Consider the following 23,365-nt stretch of genomic DNA (forward strand, 5'->3'; position numbering starts at 1 on the left):
ATTCAAGAGTTAGGTAGTATGTTATTACATCGCCAGCATCGACAATCCAGAAGTATCGCGGTGAGGGGAGACACAAAGAACTAGCTTCATACACTGTACAAACCAATGCGCTGAAGCGAAACCAGTGTCTTCGTCATGCTGGGCCAACGCTTTAACCACTAGACTACCCTACAGTCCCGTTAAGGATACAGAACGTGTGCGGTCTGATATCCCTTCTGAGGAGCTACGTTATTCCTCGTCTAAAGTGATCCGAGAATAATATTGATTCATCGGCTCTAAAGGGGAGAATGTTTCATTGACGTCAAAGATTATTATTATGTATGTGTATGGTCTAGTTAAGGCATCCCGGGCGACAGGGTAGTCAAGTGGTTAAAACGTTAGCCTCGTTACGCCGAAGACCCGGTTCTCCATTCCCTACAATGTGTGAAGCCCATTTTTGGTTGATGCTTGGAAGACTATAAATCATGTTCCCTAGTTAGGCGTAACGACTGATTGAAACATCGATGCACTTACTTGCCCGTAGGGCAGTGGCAATACATTCGAGTTAAAATACTCATAGCGACAGGACACAAGGCTAGCCTTTTCATAGTTTCGATGAGCCCAACAAAATGAGAAAAAATACATATTTGCACCACCTCTATTAAAATCCTTTGTCATTGGTATTCCGTCGGAAGTGATCAGTAACTTTTCACGTGTATGTTGAATCATAGCTTTATCCCTATCTCCCAAACAAAGATTTTAGGGGTAGTGAACTACGAAGTGTTTAACATTGCTGATTCATAAGTTCTCTACTTACCATTCTGACCACTCTGAATAGCATGCCAATATTTCGCTGTATCTTTATACTTTTCTCTTATCTTGCATGTTATCCGTTAGATTACATTTTGTTATTCTGGTTCAATTTATCACGAAAAGATACCAAGCTGTTGTGCTCGGACAGGGTTATCTCCCCTGTATCTGACTGCAGCCTATCCCGTGGACAAGCTATCTTTGGAAACATGACAACTATGCATTACAATCTGCATGCTCTCAGCTACAGCCTGATATGTAAGACATTCCAAGCAACATGTGGTTAAACCGTAAACTGGAACCCCTTGTCAGGGGTTGTCACATAAATACTGAGCACAGACACACAACTCGCTTGCTTCTGTTCGAGTAATGTCAATGCAGGAGTATTGAGTGTGTTCACGAGCTGGCCAAACTTTCCGGTTGTCCGTTTCAGTGTGATGTCTATACTGGTTAATAAACAACAACAAAATGATGCACAAATAGAATCATTCTGGAAGCAAAGTTGACTTCTCTTTTACGAATAGTAATTGACATTAGTCTAATGCAAAAGGCCCGTAATGAAACAGGTAATTAGCCTCCCCATCTTTGTTGTATTTGTATGTTGTTTAACGATATTCAAACTATTGACGGCGGTCTGTAAATAGTCTGGACCAGACAGTCCAGTGATTGACATAATGGACATCGATCCACGCAATTGGGATACGATGACATGCACCAACCAAGTCAGCGAGCCTGACCACCCGATCCCGTTAGTTGCCTCTTACGATAAGCCTAGTCTCCTGCTACGACAAGCATGGGTTGCTGAAGACCTGTTCTACCCAAATCATCACCAGTCTCTTTGTTGGAACCCCTGAGCACGCGTAGGTTGCTGTAACGACCAGAGACAGACCAGAGGTCATCATCGGGTTGAACACACCATGTACAAGAGAACCAAGGCACTTACACTGACGAATCACCAGTACCTGAGCAAGTGGGGACATGGGTGGCCCAGGCTTCTAAGGCACTGCAATTCGGTGTGCAGCGTTCGGTCCCCAAGGTATGCCAGGATCCAAAAATCGTAATCTCAAATCCCTTATCCGTGCTGATTATGACACTGGGGTGGTCATTAGTCTGGCATTTTTCGATGAACTGCCAATTTCTGGTACACTCAAATAATATACTGAACAAAAAGGTTAGGGATCATGAACAGTTTTTCATATTTTTTTATGAAAGCGTATGATAAGTTTTCAATACAAATATATATATATATCTCAAAACTCATGATCCATAATATTTTTGATTCAGTATAGTATATTTGAACAACGGAATATTCAGAGTCTGTTGTAAAGGATTATTTAGAAATTACTTAATGACACACCGCGATCAACACAAACACAAACCAACAGATATTCAAAATCACACTTCCCCACAAGTCGTTATATAAATGTAATAACCTTATTACGTAAAATCTTAATCTTATTAATTATAAGTGCATAATTGGCATTACCTGCTCTAATGGATATTATCGTTAATATTATCGTTAATATCAGTTAAGCAAGTAAGTATTTATATACAACACAGTAACACCGTGAGAACCGGCCGTGCACTAAATATCAAGCTATGGCCGTCAGGTAATTCGAGCCGGGGCACCTCGTCAACTGGAGCGAATCGTGGGGTAATTGAAATGCATTATTGAGACAATTGTTCCTATCACGCGATGTAACACATCAATAGTCTCCGCTCACATTCATTATCCATGTTCCAAATATGTAGATTGCATCGCTAGGCCATGACCATGGCTAGATAAAGGTAAATACCTAGTAAACACGTATCCATGTTTTGTTGCTACACACAATCGGACGCGCCTGATGTTTTGCGGGATAGGTTAAAATATCTCCTTTTCTCTCACTGCTCGCCGAGATGTGACTTGACGTTCGTTACTGACATGTAAGTACACACATTAGTATGAGTTGTCGGGATTGTTTTAGTGTTACGCATCTTAGTGTGTTTGTGTTCGTAACAGGACAAGACAATTTCGAGGTAAAGACGCGCTCGTGTTGCATTGGAACGTTGCTGGCAGTGTTAATGTTTCCATTCACACAGTCTGTTCATGTTTCCATTCACACAGTCTGTTCATGGCCATTCTGCAGACGTTGCTAACTCTGTTTGGCCTGCACGCCCACCATTACACAATCATGGCGGATACCTACACAGAACCCGTACAGATCCGGGTTTGAACTGATCTTCAGCAATTCATGCTTGTCGTAAGAGGCGACTAACGCGATCGAGTGGTTAGCATTGACTATGTTGATGCCTGTCATCGTATCACAATTACGTTGATTGATGCTCATGATGTCAATCACTGGATTTCCTGGGCCCGACTTGATTATTTACAGACCGCCGTCAATAGCTAGAATATTGCTGCACAACAAACAAATAAACAAACAAACCTGAACAGTGATTTATATGGTATATTTGATAGTGTTTGGTTCAGTCCACAGTGAGACCGTTTTAGTCTGGTATTTGACCAATTCCACAATGCCACTGAATGACTACCGAAACAAAAGGACAGTTACAGTGAAGTTGAAATCTCCTCACGGATACAATATGTCCAATATGTCAAGCCTTTTTCTGGTGTCCCCAGTCCTGATATTGCTGGAATAGGAATAAAAGCGGCCTTAAATTACACTCACTCACTGTGTATTTTCAATGTTAGTTTAACCACAACAATAAATACATACCATTTTAGAAATTTGAACATAAAATTCTGGAAGTGTTACTTGCTTAATAAAACGATCTGTTTCTTTTTCGCTTTACAACAAATGTAATCCTGGAATAAATGATCCATGATGGCTTAAAGAATTGGCGTTCATTGCTCAAATGTAATGTTTGTAGATGCTATGATATATAATCTATGAATTGTGTGATGTACACTGTGACTTTCAGGGTCATGCAGATGTACAAAGACAAAAAATACGAACCTGCCAATTACAATAAGAAGATAACAAACTACGAAAGTAAAATAAAGAAGTACGAGGTGAAGAACTATGATACGATCAAGCAGTATGATACTATAAGAAACTATGACAAGATACGGACGTACGACAAGATTACACCTTATGTGGGTTATAAGGAATACGTACCACCTTGGTCACGTGACAAAGAACCGTACGTAAGAAAACCAGCCAAGCAACCAGAACCTAAACCACAGAAGAAACCAACCGAGGAGGCAGTAGAAACCCTACCAGTGGTATGTATTTGCTATGCATATTCAGTAGGCATCGTTCATCTGGAGTGAGTGAGTGAGTGATGATATTTTATGAGACAGCGAAAGCATGGTGGAAGGTCACCAAAATGTTTCACAAATATATAAGGGGAAGGGGGGTGAAAAAATGACACAGTTCTATATTTTCAGATAAAAATGTATAATTTGCGCAGTATTTACACTGAGCTGTCAAAAAATTATGCAATTTAATAAAGGGGCGGTGGTAGTTGGGGTAGGGTGGGAGGTCATTAAAAAAATGTTAAATGTATTTGGGGGAGGGGGACAGGAAAGATATGTTACTTAAAATGGGGGGAGCGGAGGTGAGCATCAGCAAAATATGATACAGTCCTAAGACCAATCTTAACCCAGAGTAATTGCCTGGGACAATTTATACATATATGTCGATAAAATCTCAGGACATTAAACGACTGGCTTACCAATGCCCTCGCTAAACATAGCGACTCCACAAACAATCAAATCTACCGAGAAATATAGAATATGTCTTCGCAACTACTATCAAGAGCTTCGTTATTTGCCAAAATATAGATAAAATTAAGAAACCTTGATAATCCGAGCATCGAGCTTATATCGAGTTTAATGTAGTTGATGAAAAGCAGACTTAAAATATTATTCAATCAATATAATACAGTACCACTAAGGATTGTGTCGAGGCGAGGTCATAAACGATCTATCTTGACAATATAGTTCGAGTTGACAATGCGATCCTGTGTCTCTCTATGACCCATGTCGGGATTCAGAGTCCCCAGGAACTGTTCCCAGCAACCTATTCTTGTGGTAAGGGGCGACGTAATGGGTCGCTGATGATGATATCAGTTATTGATTTGTATAATCCTGACTCAGTTATTTAAATGCCTCTGTCACAAACTAGTAGTTGGACTATTTTTGAGTGCGATGTTAAAATACAAACAATAACACCCGATAAAGCGAACGCCTGTGTCATAATAATACTACTAGCGGAAACGAGTAAATGTGCTTCATATAAAGTGGTATAAATGTTACGTTATTGAAAAGAACAACATACTTTTTGGTCATTCGCCTTATCAATGTTTTATCGCAACAAATTCATTGACAAAACCTACACCTGATAGCAGGTGAGGTGAGGTGAGGTGAGGTGAGGTGAGGTGAGGTGAGGTGAGGTGAGGTGAAATTGGGTTTAACGTCGCGTCCAAGATTATTGCACTTATATAGCGACGTGCATGCACGTGTGTGTGTTTTTATTGCTGCTTGTACTAGCCCGGACTGATGCCGATTTAAAGTGCTAGCTCACTGAGATACCATGTCGCAGTTTTACATATACGTATACCCCACTCAGACACAGTATACTGACTCCGAGCCGACCAGTCCTTGTTTTAGCCCCTAAATGCCGAGCGCCAGACAGGGTAACATCAAGTACCATCTTTTAACGTCTTTTGGTATGACGCGGCCGGGGACCGAACCCCGGACCTTACGCTCTCCGGGCGAACGCTCTACCACAAAACCACGGAGGCGGCCCTGATAGCAGGATACAGAGCGACATGCCTAAAAGAGGGGTGGTGTAGCAACTCAATTAACAATGCCTATATCGGATGTGACCACCGTCGACATTGATACGGGCGAGGCAGCGGCGATGCATTGAAGGCATCAGGAGGTTGTCCAAACTGAGATAGCGGTACAGGCTGATGATCCTGTCGTAGGCGTTTTCCATCTCATCCAAAACATTTCTAGCGGCGAGAGGTTTGGAGAAACAGTCGGCAACAGCAATGTTTTACTGCCTGAAAAGGTGTTCTACAACAGGTGCAACGTAAATTCACCTCCCTGCAATTTGCACAAAAGGTGGAATCATGATCTCGAACGATGCTGTCCCGGTGACGCACGCTATTCAAATTGCCATCAACAATGATGAATTGTGTTCTTTCACGAGTTGTGATGCCACCCCATATCATTACACTTCTAGCCTTAAACTGACGACGTTGAGTAACGATAAGGTCGTTAAAACGTTCTCCTTGACGCCTGTGGACCCTTGCACGACCATCAGATGGACTCATGTGTGAATAGTATACTGTGCTATATGTGCCTTTTGAAACCCAGATGGTGTTTACACTAAGCTAGGCGTGCCTGACGGTGTCGTGGAAGCAAACTTGGGCGTATCGCTGGACGTCGAGGCCGGATGTTCCCTTAACATATTGCGTACGGTTCTGCCACAAATTGGTCTCAACCCTGGAATACAACTGTTAATGTGGCAGTTTGGTATCGATTCCGTAGGTGCACCAACCGAATGTGGTTTTAGTGTTGACGCGACGTCACATGTGGATGATCGGCACGTGGCAAGTCATGAGTGTTGCCCTCAAAGAGATGATAAAGTGTTTCGATGAACATGGCAGGCCATTTTTTCAGCGCCATTCCTATTTGCAGCATAGCCACGGCGCGTAAACACTGATTCTTAGCAAGCCGTGGCATTGCGTTAGTGATTTTTACGGTCAAACAAATATGTTTTTATGAGCATCTGGTAGCTAACAAATCGTTGTGTGCTGTGCACATTAAAGACACACGCGTATGAGTATCATGTTCCCTACACACACTCAAACATCCACGTACAATTTGTGAAACACGACCTTAATGTCAAGGAGATGTCTTCATGCATGGATATTGAAAGATGCAGTATTTAATTTCAGAATAAGTTTATGTAAAGTGACGGCCAAAAGAAATATTACCACGTTAAAAATGGAATTGCAAAAATGTAAAAACACAAGTTCAAACTAAATCAATGCACAACCCATCGTTCAAACACAACAATGCTCTATGCAAAAAGTAATACACGTCCACGGCACGTTTGTTTTGTAGAAATGCCACGACTGACACCTGAGCAACGCGAGCGGGTCCTGGGTATGATACAGATAGGAGCAACCCATGCCCACATTGATAGGACTTTTGGTTGCTCCGGTGTTACTGTAACTGACGTGATGCAACGTTACAGACCGGGTAGACATCAGACAGGCCGAAGCCATGGTAACTACAGCCCAATGAAGACCGGCACTCGCGTACTTTGCATCTCCGAAATCGATAGGTGATGAGACGTCATCAGCGACGAATGCCTGAGGGCATATGGTTAGTCGACATACAGTGGCCAGGTGATTAGCGGCTCAAGCATTTATGGCTTACATACCTTACAGAGGACAGTTATTGACAGCATCGTCGTCAGAAATTGACATGGGCCCGAACTGTAGGTCTTTGGCAGCAACGTGACTGACAGAGTGTCGTCTTCACCAATGAAAGCCGGTTTTGTCTGTTCAGAGCTGATGGAAACGTGTTTACCGACGAAAAGGAGAGCGAAAGGTGGCATGTTTGCGTTCAGGAGGTCGTGCCGTATGGTGGAGGAGGTGTTATGGTGTCGGGAGGAATTTGTGGACAGGAGAGAACACCACTGGTCATCGTTAGCGGAAATTTGACTGTTCTGTGTTACATGGATGACATTCTTTGTCCGATTGTCCTACCATTTCTACAACAGCTACCACGTTGTGTCCTTTATTGGCACGAAAACGCCAGACCCCATACAGCCCGTATCGTACAGAACTTTCTTTCAGCCAACAACGTCAACGTGTTGCCGTGGCCTGGACGCTCCCCAGACATGTCCCCATAGACAACCTCTGGGATGTCATGGATCGTCGTGTTTGACAGCGAACACATGCTTCAGCCAACCGACAAGAAATGATCCAGGCCCTTCAAAAAGAATGGCGACGTCAACCACGTGACGTCATCGGCATCCTACTTTTTCTATGCGCCAGAGAGTTATTGCGTGTCTTGTAGCAGGGGGTGGTTATACAAACTATTAATGTGACTTGTCACTGAACCTGAGTTTACATGTGTGTGCACTTTATCCATTACGTAGATAGTTTGCTTTTGCTACCCCGACTCAATTCAGGCAACTACAATGGCAATATTTGATGCTCTACACTGTCATTGAATGGTGATTTCGTTGCGGATTTGACCTTTTCCAAACATCTATCTTTTGTGGTTTTATAGTGAGTGGTTTGAAAGTTTCTTTTGATTATATTGAACTTTATATGAAGCACAGTTACTTTTGCCCGTATATAATAGAAAGGTCAGTTGAGTATGTGTACATTATTCTAAGGCATTGTTTCAGAAGAAGAATCCGGACTTTGCATCCCTGGGTTCCATACAGCGATCTCTACAACTATTCCAAGACAGATTTTAGTACAGATTAACCTGCGTTCGCAGTGCACGACAAGGTACACAGGAACTAGTCCTTGACGCAGAAGGTGTGTAGTGTGAGATGTCAAGTATAACTTCAGAAGCTGACTTACGTCACATAGCATGAGGAAGACACTGTAATCATCCGAATCTCAAAAGACAACAAACATATCGTTATGAGTCGAATCTTTACTACAGGTCAAAATGTGCTCATACACTAAAAGCCAACATAATCGTTCCTGACTTCGATCATTGTCAATGTGTAGGTATAAATGCTTATCCGCCAAACAAACATTGTTGTGCCATCGCTTCTGTCCGCGATCCACGTGTTCACGCTGTTCTTCAGATTCGTCTTCCACACGAAAACACCAGGTGGCATCATCCATGCCCTCTACCCACACCTTCTGGTACCCTACAGACTCGTCCTCCACACGATAACACCGGGTGGGCATCACCCATGGTCTCTACCCTCGTCCTTCTGGCATCCTACAGACTCGTCCTCCACACGATAACACCAGGTGGCATCACCCATGCCCTCTTCCCACACCTTCTGGTATCCTACAGACTCGTCCTCCACACGATAACACCAGGTGGCATCACCCATGGTCTCTTCCCACACCCTTCTGGCATCCTACAGACTCGTCTTCCACACGATAACACCAGGTTTCATCACCCATGCCCTCTTCCCACACCTTCTGGTATCCTACAGACTCGTCTTCCACACGATAACACCAGGTTTCATCACCCATGCCCTCTTCCCACACCTTCTGGTATCCTACAGACTCGTCTTCCACACGATAACACCAGGTTTCATCACCCATGCCCTCTTCCCACACCTTCTGGTATCCTACAGACTCGTCTTCCACACGATAACACCAGGTTTCATCACCCATGCCCTCTTCCCACACCTTCTAGTATCCTACAGACTCGTCCTCCACACGATAACACCAGGTTTCATCACCCATGCCCTCTTCCCACACCTTCTGGTATCCTACAGACTCGTCTTCCACACGATAACACCAGGTTTCATCACCCATGCCCTCTACCCTCGTCCTTCTGGCATCCTACAGACTCGTCCTGCACACGATAACACCAGGTGGCATCACCCATGTTCTCTATCTTCGTCCTTCTGGTATCCTACAGACTCGCCCTCCACACGATAACACCAAGTGACATCACCCATGCCCTCTTCCTACACCTTCTGGTATCCTACAGACTCGTCCTGCACACGATAACACCAGGTGGCATCACCCATGCCCTCTACCCTCGTCCTTCTGGCATCCTACAGACTCGTCCTGCACACGATAACACCAGGTGGCATCACCCATGTTGTCTACCCTCGTCCTTCTGGCACCCTACAGACTCGTCCTGCACACGATAACACCAGGTGGCATCACCCATGTTCTCTATCTTCGTCCTTCTGGTATCCTACAGACTCGCCCTCCACACGATAAAACCAAGTGACATCACCCATGCCCTCTTCCCACACCTTCTGGTATCCTACAGACTCGCCCTCCACACGATAACACCAAGTGGCATCACCCATGCCCTCTTCCCTCACCCTTCTAGTATCCTACAGACTCGTCCTCCACACGATAACACCAGATTTCATCACCCATGCCCTCTACCCTCATCATTCTGGTATCCTACAGACTCGTCCTCCACACGATAACACCAGGTTTCATCACCCATGCCTTCTACCCTCATCATTCTGGTATCCTACAGACTCGTCCTCCACACGATAACACCAGATTTCATCACCCATGCCCTCTACCCTCATCATTCTGGTATCCTACTGACTCGTCCTCCACACGATAACACCAACTGGCATCACCCATGCCCTCTTCCCACACCTTCTAGTATCATACAGACTCGTCCTCCACACGATAACACCAGGTGACATCACCCATGGTCTCTACCCTCACCCTTCTGGTATCGTACAGACTCGTCCTCCACACGATAACACCAGATTTCATCATCCATGCCCTCTACCCTCATCATTCTGGTATCCTACAGACTCGTCCTCCACACGATAACACCAGGTTTCATCACCCATGCCTTCTACCCTCATCATTCTGGTATCCTACAGACTCGTCCTCCACACGATAACACCAGGTTTCATCACCCATGCCTTCTACCCTCATCATTCTGGTATCCTACAGACTCGTCCTCCACACGATAACACCAGATTTCATCACCCATGCCCTCTACCCTCATCATTCTGGTATCCTACTGACTCGTCCTCCACACGATAACACCAGGTTTCATCACCCATGCCTTCTACCCTCATCATTCTGGTATCCTACTGACTCGTCCTCCACACGATAACACCAGATTTCATCACCCATGCCCTCTACCCTCACCTTTCTGGTATCGTACAGACTCGTCTTCCACACGATAACACCAGGTGGCATCACCCATGCCCTCTGCCCTCACCTTTCTGGTATCGTACAGACTCGTCTTCCACACGATAACACCAGGTGGCATCACCCATGCCCTCTACCCTCACCCTCCTGGTATCTTACAGACTCGTCCTCCACACGATAACACCAGGTGTCATCGTCCTTATCCACGATCAGTGTCCGCTAGCTTGTGTGTTAAGCATACCTTTGCCAGAGCACTCCCGGTGTCAGCATCTCTAATAATGGGGCTCCTGATCCGACTAAAGACTAGAAGTGAATTGTGACCTTAAATAAGATTTGTTTGTTGGAGACACATTTTTCGTTCATATTAAACAGACATGATGGGGACTAGGTGGGTTAGTTTTGGTGCAAACATCATCATAAATTATTGATTTTTTATATGCAGATACTGGATATGTGTGCATGTAAAATATGAATGGGTGGGTGAATGTATGTGAGGCTTTGTGCCGACTTCATATGAATATAAAAAAAACACTATGGTTGTGGACGACGTGTTTCCCAAATAAATAAAATTCTCACTACTGTTCTATCAGTGTCCTTTCTCATCCAAAGAATTTTAACTCCTGGTATTCACACGACACAAATCACCTACACGTATACATTGCCACATTATTGTATCTCAACATCATAGTAATATTGAGTACAATTTATTAGGGAAAAATGTGTTCAGGGTGTAAACTGATACCAGACATGTTTAAATCAAGACATGTTTAGGGATGTGTTGAAATCCTAGAAATGAAACATGCTTAATAAAGTGCATATTCATTGGGCATGAAGTCAAATATGGATAAGATGTTATAAGATATAGTGAAATTATATTGTTACAAAATACACGTAACAATATACAAATACACCAAGCTGAGTTAGGTTACTGTTGACGAGGAACATTGACACTTGTGATGACAAGAGTCTCCGAGGCAAGAGAGGTAGCGTGAAGGACTACAAATCAAGAGGCTGCAGGATTGTTTCCAGCCGAGGTTTCAAAAGTGTTGTGTTCATAAATATGTTGTTGCTGTGTGGCTAATAGTATACTTACAGGAAAGCTGACAAGGAAAGTATATCTGATTACTACGACAGACTCTACACCTTTTTAAGTTACCCCCTCCCCGTCCCCCTCCCCGCCTACTTCTATATGCCTATACAATGCTAAAAACATATAGAAAGCACCCCCTTTTAAATTACCTACATTTAGACCCTAAACACGCTTAGCGGTTAAATACAATGCTAAACTTTTTTAGTCCCTAAACAAGCAAACTTATGCGACTGGGAACGTGTTTAGGTTTGTGTTTAGGATCTAAACACATTTTTACAATGTAGTAGTCTTTTGTGACCAATTAGTGCCCGTTTACTATACAGACACATGCCTGTGTATTTCACAGCCTACACCCCACCCAGTGCCCGTTTACTATACAGACACTTGCTTGTGTATTTCACAGCCTACACCCCACCCAGTGCCCGTTTACTATACAGACACATGCTTGTGTATTTCACAGCCTACACCCCACCCAGTGCCCGTTTACTATACAGACACATGCCTGTGTATTTCACAGCCTACACCCCACCCAGTGCCCGTTCACTACACAGTCACATGCCTGTGTATTTCACAGCCTACACCTCACCCAGTGCCCGTTTACTACAATCTCACATGCCTGTGTATTTCACAGCCTACACCTCACCAAGTGCCCGTTTACTACAATCTCACATGCTTGTGTATTTCACAGCCTACACCCCACCCAGTGCCCGTTTACTATACAGTCACATGCTTGTGTATTTCACAGCCTACACCCCACCCAGTGCCCGTTTACTATACAGACACTTGCTTGTGTATTTCACAGCCTACACCCCACCCAATGCCCGTTTACTATACAGTCACATGCCTGTGTATTTCACAGCCTACACCCCACCCAGTGCCCGTTTACTATACAGACACTTGCTTGTGTATTTCACAGCCTACACCCCATCCAGTGCCCGTTTACTATACAGACACATGCCTTGTGTATTTCACAGTCTACACCCCACACAGTGCCCGTGTACCATGCGGACACGTGTCTGTTTATTTCACAGCCTACACCCCACACAGTGTGTAAGATTATTTAAGAAAGGTAAGACTGGCAACTGTTATAAGAACATTTTCAAATAGAAAGCCCAGTTTCGAGAATAGATTACTGTGTTTATTATTCGAGATTATGTTTCGATACAGTGAGTGGTGTTTGGGGATGTGTTGTATGATGTAAGATGCTCACCTGGCGTGTGCCATGATTATTTTGTTCCACCCCTAACAAACTACCTAATTATGAATAGTACTACCTCCGTGCGTCAAAAACATATTAGTATGTGCCTGCCACGCCAACCATGTAAATGGTCGACTCTGGGACAGACAAACCAGTGGTTGATATCATGGTCATCGTCCTACGCTAGCTGTATGATCAATTAGGTGATAAACATAAATACTGTGTTTTTGTTGAGCTAGGTTAACTGTAGATTTCACTGCGCTAAATTTAATTTGGAACCGAATCGCGCATTAAATAAAGTAATGAAAAGATGTGTTCTACCAAACAGTTTTTAATCAACCTTTTGTATTTATTTACAGTAAATCTGAATACAGTAATGATTTAGTTGGGTGCAAAACTGTTACCATATTAGTTAACTTCTGGATTTCCAAGCGACGACTCGTCACGGTCAGGATAGTGACCACTTCCTTTATAAGGGCAGATGTTTAAAATCTTTCCTTGAAGCTATAATCAGTTAACTCCCTTGCCTCGGAAACAGAATAATTGTCCGCACCAATCAGAAGCTAGTTTATTTTGTAAGGTCAGATAATCCTGCCTGGCTCTAATGAAGGGACTCGCCATGTCGCGTCCTGTAGACAACGCTGTAGCTATATGACCTCGACAACATTCATATTATAAAGTTCAACCTGTTGTTGGTTGGAAAGCCACCAGGAAGGTAAGACATATTTTCTTGGGGGGAGTTCTACGTTGTGGATTAGCTATTTCGGGACCACATTTCAAACATTTGCTGCTCGCCTATCTATGTTTAACATATCAGTTGCATGTTTATTTAGAAACGACGTACGGATAATGGCGGTAAGACATTGTTCGTCTGTAAAGGGAGTCAGAATCTCACTGCGAGTTCCGGGTGAAGTGGCATGTCGGTCACAAGGGACGCAACTCCTTATGTTCGTAACTGCTCAAGTGAGAGCGGCTTGGCCGTCAGCCAGACAGGTGTGCGTCTAATGTGCATGCTCTGTTTGTGTTTATTGCACTTGCAATTTATCAAATTAGTACTGTTTTATACACACGGTTGTTATTAACAGATACAGATTTCCTGCGACTTAGCGGGATAGCCTAATGGTTAACGCGTTCGCTCGCCTCGACGGGCGCCTGGTGTTGGCGGCTCATCTCACTTGGGTCTTGCCTCTTGGCTCAGAGCAGTCCTTCCTCGTAGGCCCAAAATCACTACCGAGGCCAAAATCACTCCTCCTACACTATTTCAAATAAAAAATATTAATATTGGCTATTGCTCTTTCATTGAAATATTATGAATTACTTTTGAATTAACACGTGACGTCTATCACTCGTTACAAATCTGAAAAGATGTTTCATTTTACCCTAAAATAGTTAAATCTATCATTTTTGTACTTAAAAGCTCACTTTGTTTTTTTCTAATCATAATAATCATATCAGGTTTATGTCAAAGGAATATGATAAATCTGTACATTTTTTTTACATCTTCATCAAATACAAATAAATTATATTTCTTCTGGAACTTCTTTTCGAGAACATATTTCTTGTTTATTATTTCATAATACTAGTAATCAGAGGATATTGTTACTGAACACTGTATGTTCTTTACATGTAAAATCAATACAATCTTGTGGTGTTTTCCCATTACCTGGTACTGTCTGTAGTTTCGATCTTCCCCGTTTCACTAAAGGCATGCGCACATGTAAAACCTATGTTTTGTAACTAAATAAAGTCTTGAACACCTTATATGGAAAAGGAATGTTATAACATGCTATTACTGAATGATCAACAGGGACAGACTTACTGGGCAACATCTGTTAATTATGAACTCTGTTTATGTTTTCATGGTAATATATCGACAGAACTCGGGTATACCAGATCGTAGGTGATTTTACTCAGACGTTAAACGATATGTACATTCAAAATTGGCATTGTTCTCTATCATTGTTCAATAAACTATCAATATCTATACCTCCTAAGATGGTGTCTAGCCGGGAGAGCCGCATTTCAGAAATGGCTATTGCCGGTAGAGCCACATTTTCAGCTGAGTGCATTTCACCTATTCTAGCGGGTAATTAATTAATCCGATTACCGATACCTTTATATGAGAGTCCCACATTTAAATTACTAAGCGTGGTGTTCTTTAGAGATACCTTTAAATGAGAGTCCCACAAGTTCAAACAAAGTTCATTGAAAGTGTCAGAGGAGGCGTACATTTGTACTATGATGGCTTTAAGTTTCGGTTTGACCAGAATGACAATGTGACAATAAAACAATCAAGGTTTCATTTGCGAGTAATGATAAGTTTACTGCAGCACATGTTCGGTACGAATCAGTATTCCATACCAGCAACCCCCAAGAAAAAAACAGCCTACTGAGTCAAATTAAAAACTTCACATTTTTTAAAGTAATCCCATACATGATATACAACGGACAAATGTATCAGAGAAGGTAATTGTTAATCATTAATGTCCAAAGAAGGATTTTAATTAACGGTGGTAACCATAATTTGTTCCAAGCACCTACGGTATTCGGTAATAACATCAACAGTTTAAATCATAAGTCCCAAGCACGAGCATCTGATGGCACACAAGTTCAGTAGCGTGTATGGCCACCATGTGCGTTGACAACTGCCACACACCGCCTACGCAAGACGACGTCATTGTTGCTTCAAAATGGTGCCAAGATCTTGCAAATTCTGTGGTTGGTTCTGGAGAGTGCGCAGACTTCTGCCAAGAACATCCCAGACGTGTTCGATGGGATTGAGGTCGGGAGACCTTGACGGCCAGTCCATGACGTTGACTGAAGGAAATTCCTTGTCAAAATTGCTGTGTGGGGTCTGGAATTGTCGTGTTGGAAGATCAAACCGGGTCCATGTGATGCCATAAAAGGCAGAAGTTCTGGTGCCAGTACCTGGTCGCGGTAAGCAGCAGCGTTGAGGTTACCACGGATGACAAGAAGCCTGGAACGTGCATTGTCACAGAAAGCAACCCACACCATGACACTTCCGCCTCGAAATCTGTCAACTTCCTGTACACAACACTGGACGTAACGTTCATGACGGCGCCTCCACACTCTCGCCCTACCATCAGCAAATCGAAGATTCAATCGGGATTCATCACTGAAGACGACTTGATTCTAATTCCAAGTCCATCGTAAGTGTCGCTGTGCCCACAATTGACGTTGACGTCTGTGAAATTGAGTCAGAATCGGCCCGCAGTATGGCCGTCGTGCTTGAAGGTGGGCAGTTCTGAGACGGTTTCGAACAGTTTGTGCACTCAGTCTAACCCTAAACAGTTCATTTCTGGTTGATGTAGCCTTCAAAAATCGGTTACGGAGGTGACGTAAGACAATCTGACGATCCTCTGCATGTGACGTCACACGTGGTCGGCCTGGCCGAGGTCGATCAGCGGTGGTACCCTTTTGCTGTAGACGCGTCTGTAAATCATAAACAGTCCGTCGACTACAACCCATCGTCCTTGCGACTTCACCTACGGACGTTCCCGTCTGCAACATGCCGATGGCACGTTCACGTTGCACATTTGAGAGGTGTGGCATGACAAATGGCAGTAAAAGCTTTTGTTTTCTTGTGTTTTTCTTTTTTTTGTAAATGACTGCTTACAAGTATGGCTGAAAACACGTGCGGTATTATGGCCACGTGACCAGTTAAAGTGACTTTTAAAGTACAAAATTGATAGATTTAACTATTTTAGGGTAAAATGAAACATCTTTTCAGTTTTGTAACGAGTGATAGATGTCACGTGTTAATTCAAAAGAAATTCATAATATTTCAATGAAAGAGCAATAGCTAATATTAATATTTTTTATTTGAAATAGTGTAGGAGGAGTGATTTTGGCCCCGGTAGTGATTTGGGGCCTACTGCTCTGAACCAAGGGGAGCGGTCTGAGGCAAGACCCAAGTGAGATGAGCCGCCAACACCAGGCGCCCGTCGAGGCGAGCGAACGCGTTAACCATTAGGCTATCCCGCTAAGTCGCAGGAAATCTGTATCTGTTAATAACAACCGTGTGTATAAAACAGTACTAATTTGATAAACTGCAAGTGCAAAAAACACAAACAGAGCATGCACATTAGACGCAAACCTGTCTGGCTGCCTAAAACTCGTACTTCTTGCCTAAATGTCTTACCCCCACATTTTACATAGGTGTTATCAATGAGGAAGTCAACCATTCCAGCATGTCCTGTAGCGTCCGCCAGATATAATTTGCATAACAAAGTATCTGTTTGTTAGTAGAAACGCGGGTAGTTTCATAAGTTGTTTATGTGTCCTATATATTTAAGACACATAATCATTCAATTATAGGGGGCACTGGTGGCCCAGTCGTCTAAGGCGCCGCGATTCGCTGTGCAGAGTTGCGTCCCTTGGGTACGCCAGAAACCTATGATTGTGGGTTCGAATCCCGGTTCGCCCCGATTATGTTTCTAGGTTTGTCAGCACCATACCCGTTCTCGTGGGTTTCCCCGAAGTGGTAAACGTCTGAGACCTGCATCACTTCGGGCTTTTCTCCCACATTAAGCTGACACGCCGCGATATAACTGGAATAATGTTAAAAGCGGCGTTAAACCCAACTCACTCACTCACTCATTCAATTATATGAGATCCGATATTAATTCTAGAGATGAAAACATATGTATGTTTTAAATGCAGATGGCGACTCTTGTTGCTCCATTGGTCTTGGTGTGCCTTCTGGCAGGATCCCTAAAAGCTGCCAGTGACCAGTGCTCTGAATTCTGCTATCCCGGCATGAGTTGCTTCCCTTCTCAGGAAGCAGTGGCTAAAATGGCAGCTTCTTTAGACGATGGTTTTGGTGCCCTTCTTTGGCCAGGTTCCCCACTTTATGGCAACCTCACCATCATGAAAGATACGCTCTACACAAGGTTCCCTGCCTATATAATTCTGGTGAGGTCAGTCCAGGATGTCCAGAAGGTGATGCTCTTTGCCCGGAAGTACGACCTGAGAGTAACCATTCAGTCGTCCGGTCACGACTACATCGGACGGTCAACAGGGGACGGTAGCATCATGATCAACCTCAGCAGGATGCAAGGGTAAGAAAGAACCAATCTCTTACATTTTATATTGTTTCCTTCGAGGCACTAACTGAGTTGCTTTTACAAAAAGTTGATTATTAGCAAATATAGCCCTTTCTTAAATACACCCCAACCGGACTTTTGCAAAACCTTTTTCGGTTTCCATGTGATTTTCAGGATCGACATAAACCTAAATACTCCATTGAACGCCGACGGTGTCATCAGATCAGAGAGTGGAAACAACTGGGCAAGGGTCTATGAAGAAGTTAGTAAACAACACTATCTTTCAAGTGATACATCATTCAGGGCACCATGATATCAATGTATCTTAAAAAAAATTAAAAAGCAGCAAAACTGTTTACACAATCATAAGAAATCTCCGATGCTCGATTCCGACTATGTCATCAGCATAGGTTTATTAATTACTATAACTTACTGATCATACCAGTTGTTTTCTAAAACGGTTAGCAAAGACAAAATTACTCTGAGAAAAGAGACTTTAAAATCACCTACTCATTAACTTTCATTCATTAGCTGATATATTGGCACATGCCCAAACTCCTTTCAATGCTGTCTTACAGGTGAATAAACAGGGTCGTGTTGTTGTTGGTGGGAGTGCCCATACAGTAGCCATGGGCGGATACACTTTGGGTGGAGGTCATAGTCCTATGTCAAGGACACTTGGTCTTGCTGTGGACAACCTTTTGGAGGTTACTATGGTAACAGCAGATGGTTCTATCGTCAATGCGTCCGCATCTGGGACAGTAAAAGTGACTCACGATGGATATGTTACACACTCTTCCGACCCTGACTTATTCTGGTCTCTAAGGGGAGGGGGAGGAGGAACGTTCGGCGTCGTGACCAGCTTTGTCTTCAAACTCCATAAACCACCATCAGCATTTGGACATTTGACATGTGTATTTCGATTCCACAGGCAGAATGACCAAGAAAAAGCTAAAGATTTAATAAAATTCTACTTCGACCTTGCCAAGACACTGCCTAATGAATGGGGAGGTTACTTTCTTGGGTACAATGACTTTAGTGATTATACATACCAGCATGTGGTATACATTGTATCAATGCTTCACTACGGCCCATCCTCTCTTCCGTCATTTGCCAAGATCCTGCCGTTGGTAGATTATCACCCAGAGTGGCAGATTATGAAGTGTGCTAAACAGGACTTTGCTTCATTCTGGGACTATGAGAAGGGCATAAATGATGCCATCTATGTACGTTCCGCCCTGGTTACATCCCTGGTCAGATCTGCCGACTTTGATGACAACATGGCTGCCGTGATACGCGATATTGTCATGGTAATGCCTAGCAACACGTCCATCGGTGCTTGCACAAACACACTCATCGGAGGTAAGAACTGTCTTCAATATGATATGTTTGCATTATGATTATGATGCGTTCGCCGTACAACTGTCTCTTTATTGGGTGTCCTCTATTGACAGTTTTGAAGGCAAAGGTGTCTTAACTGTGTTGTTTCCAGGAAAACAATGAAAGCTCACTTATTGCCCACACCAAAGGCTTGAGGCACTCTAACAGCGCGGATACAGCTATTTGATTAGGGTTAGATTAACCCCACCGCCATTATGATCCTCGGTTTTGGTCATGCCCAGCACCATACTGATTGGTTTCACTACACTGTTAGATCGAATAACTTGTATCTCTCCCATATTTGTGGACATGCCATAATATTATTGAATGTTGTTCAAAGAGGTGTGAGTGAGTGAGTATGGTTTTACGCCGCTTTTAGCAGTATTTCAGCAACATCACGGCGGGAGAGACCAGAACTGGGCTTCACACATTGTACTCATGTGGGGACTCGAACCCGGGTCTTCGGCGCGACCCCACTGGCCCTCAAAGAGGTATACATGGTTTTTAGAACTGATATTGGCCAGTCAGTTGGAGCAGTGGCCATGTGGATAAAATGTCAAATCTTGACAGAGTAAAATATCTGAATAAATTAAACTCAGATCTTTTACTCCCTCAAGATTCCACCCACATCGGGTGATCATTGATCGAATTGACACTGACCAATATGAGCTTTGGAAACCGTCCCCACAAACTGGCGGCCGTGGTCCTTGATTGAAAGACTGAAATAGAGTTTGAAACATAGAGCGGCCATTACTGACAGAAGCGAGATACGTTGCTCCGAACTAATTTCTTGCTGGAGAATGAATAGAATGTTCCCCTGGTGTGACGTCCTTTCGGGAGGGGTGGTGGTTGCCATATCTCGACTGGGAAGGGTATCTGAAGCGATAAGAGATCTGATTGATATGATAGTGGGTTTATCCCAACTCACTTTCACACTTCGAATTTCAGTTAATCGGATATGAAAAGCCTGCTCAGTGTAAATGAGTGTCGAATACAAGTAAGTATAACAGTAAAAAGGGAAGGAGTCGTCCACGAAAAACCTTTTGGTTAACCCCAGATTTTAAGTCAATTAGGTCTATGTTTGTCTCTCTTACTGTAGGTCAGGTGGGCACCGTGGGCGATGATGACACCTCTGTGAGCCCCAGCTTTAGGACAGCCCTGGGCTCCATGTCCTGTGCTGTAAGTTGGGCGAACGACCCAAGTATCGATGCTGAAAACCGTGTTGCAGCGAACAAGCTTGAGAAGCAACTACATGGTTTGGGCCATGGCATCTACCTGAACGAGCCCCCCGCGCAGATTGACAACTGGAAAAAAGACTTCTGGGGGCACCATTACCCCAGGCTCCTTGCAACAAAGAAAACATGGGATGCCAGCAACTTCCTCACATGTCTGTACTGTGTAGGCTCCGACCTCGGCCGAAACTACGGCAACCATAGAGGGACACCTATCATTGGCTGACATTCGTGTTGAGGAATATAATTACTTGTAACAAGCATTTAATAAAATATGTTTTTTGAATATAGTTTATCGTCAGAAAAAATGAAAATTTCGTCACTTGGGTAAAGAGGATATTATTAACAATTCAACATCCGCTAAAAGTCAAAGACAAAGTTCTCGAGAGATTAGACCACGTGGGGATTCAGGGAAAAGCTGGCTCAAGGCACCAATGGCTGTTGTAAGAGTTGACTGAAACTGATATCAGATAACTATGGTGGCTCCTGAGTGGGACTAGTACTAGAATGGGTAACCGGGAGATGTCGCCAACACCCAGATCTGATTATCATGTAATATAACTACGGGTCAAACATATCATTTACCAGACTACAGAATTGTTTATTTCTGTTATAACATACCCACATTTTGGCAGGAACCATTGCTTGGAGTAACTTAATTCCAAGAACATTAGTTCCTACCTACCGTGGCACCTTCGATAAAAATCCAGGTAAGAATAGGTCCCCAGCAATCTTTTCTGTTCATAAGAGGCGACCTTAGGGATCAGGCGGTCAGAATCAGTTATTTGGTTCGTAATGTGTCATACCCCCAACAGCGTTGATAGTAATCCTTATTCCTTATAATATCAGCCACTGTGTTTATACACTATACGTAGTCACTATTAATGTCAGAATATGTCAAAATCGTATAAGTAAATAGCAAATGTTTTTATAAGTCAGGAGGAATTATTTAGCTTTCCAAAAGGCGGTCGGGTAGCCTAGTGGTTAAAGCGTTCGCTCGTCACGCCGAAGACCCGGGTTCGATACCCGACATGGGTACAATGTGGGAATCTCATTTCTGGTGTCCCCCGCCGTGATATTGCTGGAATATTGCTAAAAGCGGCTAAAAACCATACTCGCTCACTCACTCCACTCCACTTTCCAAAAGTAATTTTCTCTTTATGTCAAGCAATATTCCAGCAGCTCCAGCCTTTGATGTCGACATCTCCCTTTGAGGTGCATTCAAGCACGCTTTTTCAACGAAAATTTCAACGATTGTCATACGACTTTTGCGCTAAATGTGTTTTGATAAGGGTTACAAAATTCACGATCTAAGTACAGCTGCTTTCACATTTTTAAAGAAGAGGCTTTGAAGACATTTCCATGTTTGACTCATCAGTAAAACAATGATGTCTGATGCAATTCCCTATTTGACTTGTATCATATGATACCGTTTTCGTTGAGGTGAACAATTGACTTGCCTTTGCAGATGTTTGTGTCGGGTGCCACCGGTGGGGCAGGATATAGTAGTTCATATACTGTATTCGACGTAATAAGCCCCCAAGGCGCTCTCGATATTAGAAATAAGGGGCTCTTATTAGAATATTATTTTGGTGAGAATAAAAACAGAGTTGAAAGATAAATTTCATGGTTATGCTGACAGCCTGAAATGTTTATGTACGACAGATATATTTTTCCAGAATTTTATTGCCAATAATTAATGGTGCATATAGCACACGAGTGCGTATTATACACGAATAAATTAGTCTTGTGCACATTGATCAATCGGAAGGGGTGCTAATTGGGATTGTTCACCAGCCAATATATCAGCAAATGTCACCGTGTGCGCTTATTAGAGCGGGGCGCTAATTACGCCGCATACGCTAAGCTAAAGTAGTGAGTGAGTGAGTGAGTTAAAATGTTAAGTCACGTCAGCAATATTTCAGCCATGTTGTGGCTAGACAAGGTAATGCAGTTGTTTTCTAAAGGGCTGTCGTCCAAAGTAAATGACGAGCTTGAAAACAATTCTAAGCTCAGATTGGTAAACAACGACTCAATATAAAACTCAGACTGGACATTATAGATAGACAGCAACCAAGAGGAGATCACCTTACTTGGGACCATGGGGACTTACAGTACAGCAGCTTCCTGTTTTATACCTTGTCTTCAGCTGCTGACTGCTATTGACACGCAATTGGGATCGATCACATGCTTCAATTAATCAGCGAGCCTGACCACCCGATCCCTGTAGTCGCCGCTTACGGCAAGCATATTCGCCTTTATGGCAAGCATGGGTTGCTGAAGAACTATTCTACCCCGGATCTTCACAGGTCAATATTTTAATCATGATACTTAGTATTGAAAAGTGCCCTTTGCTACAATCTGCAATATCAAACCATAACCATGTCTTAAAGACCGGAGACCGCCTGCGTGGTCTAGTGGTCGAGCGTCCGCCCGGAGAGCGGAAGGTCCGGGGTTCGATCCCCGGCCGCGTCATACCAAAAGACGATACAAGATGGTACTTCTTGTTACGCTGTCTGGCGCTCGGCATTAAGGGGCTAAAACAAGGACTGGTCGGCTCGGAGTCAGTATACTGTATCTGAGTAGGGTATTCATGTTAAACTGCGGGATGGTATCACAGTGAGCTAGCACCATAAATCGGCAAGTAGTACAAGCAGCCACACAAACACATACACGTACATTCACGTCGCTATAGAAGTGCAAATTGCCAATAATCTTTCACCTAACCTTAAAGACCGGAAGGTGAAGCAATACTTCTATAGAAGAACGCGAATGTAACTTACCAGGTATT

At 43.3% G+C, this 23,365-nt stretch overlaps 1 protein-coding gene across 1 annotated transcript; it reads left to right on the forward strand.

Annotated features, from left to right (window-relative positions):
• The first annotated feature begins 13,543 nt into the window (after positions 1–13,543).
• On the forward strand, positions 13,544–20,830 carry LOC139466441 (uncharacterized). Its single transcript, XM_071248172.1, has 5 exons — positions 13,544–13,611; positions 17,580–17,977; positions 18,137–18,224; positions 18,541–19,324; positions 20,442–20,830. Exons 2-5 carry the CDS (start codon positions 17,580–17,582, stop codon positions 20,798–20,800), a joined length of 1,629 nt encoding a protein of 542 aa, XP_071104273.1. The 5' UTR covers positions 13,544–13,611; the 3' UTR covers positions 20,801–20,830.
• Positions 20,831–23,365: the final 2,535 nt, after the last annotated feature.

The sequence above is a fragment of the Haliotis cracherodii genome, unplaced genomic scaffold (assembly GCF_022045235.1).
Source record: "Haliotis cracherodii isolate W230 unplaced genomic scaffold, xgHalCrac1.p SCAF_1, whole genome shotgun sequence".
Taxonomy (NCBI): domain Eukaryota; kingdom Metazoa; phylum Mollusca; class Gastropoda; order Lepetellida; family Haliotidae; genus Haliotis; species Haliotis cracherodii.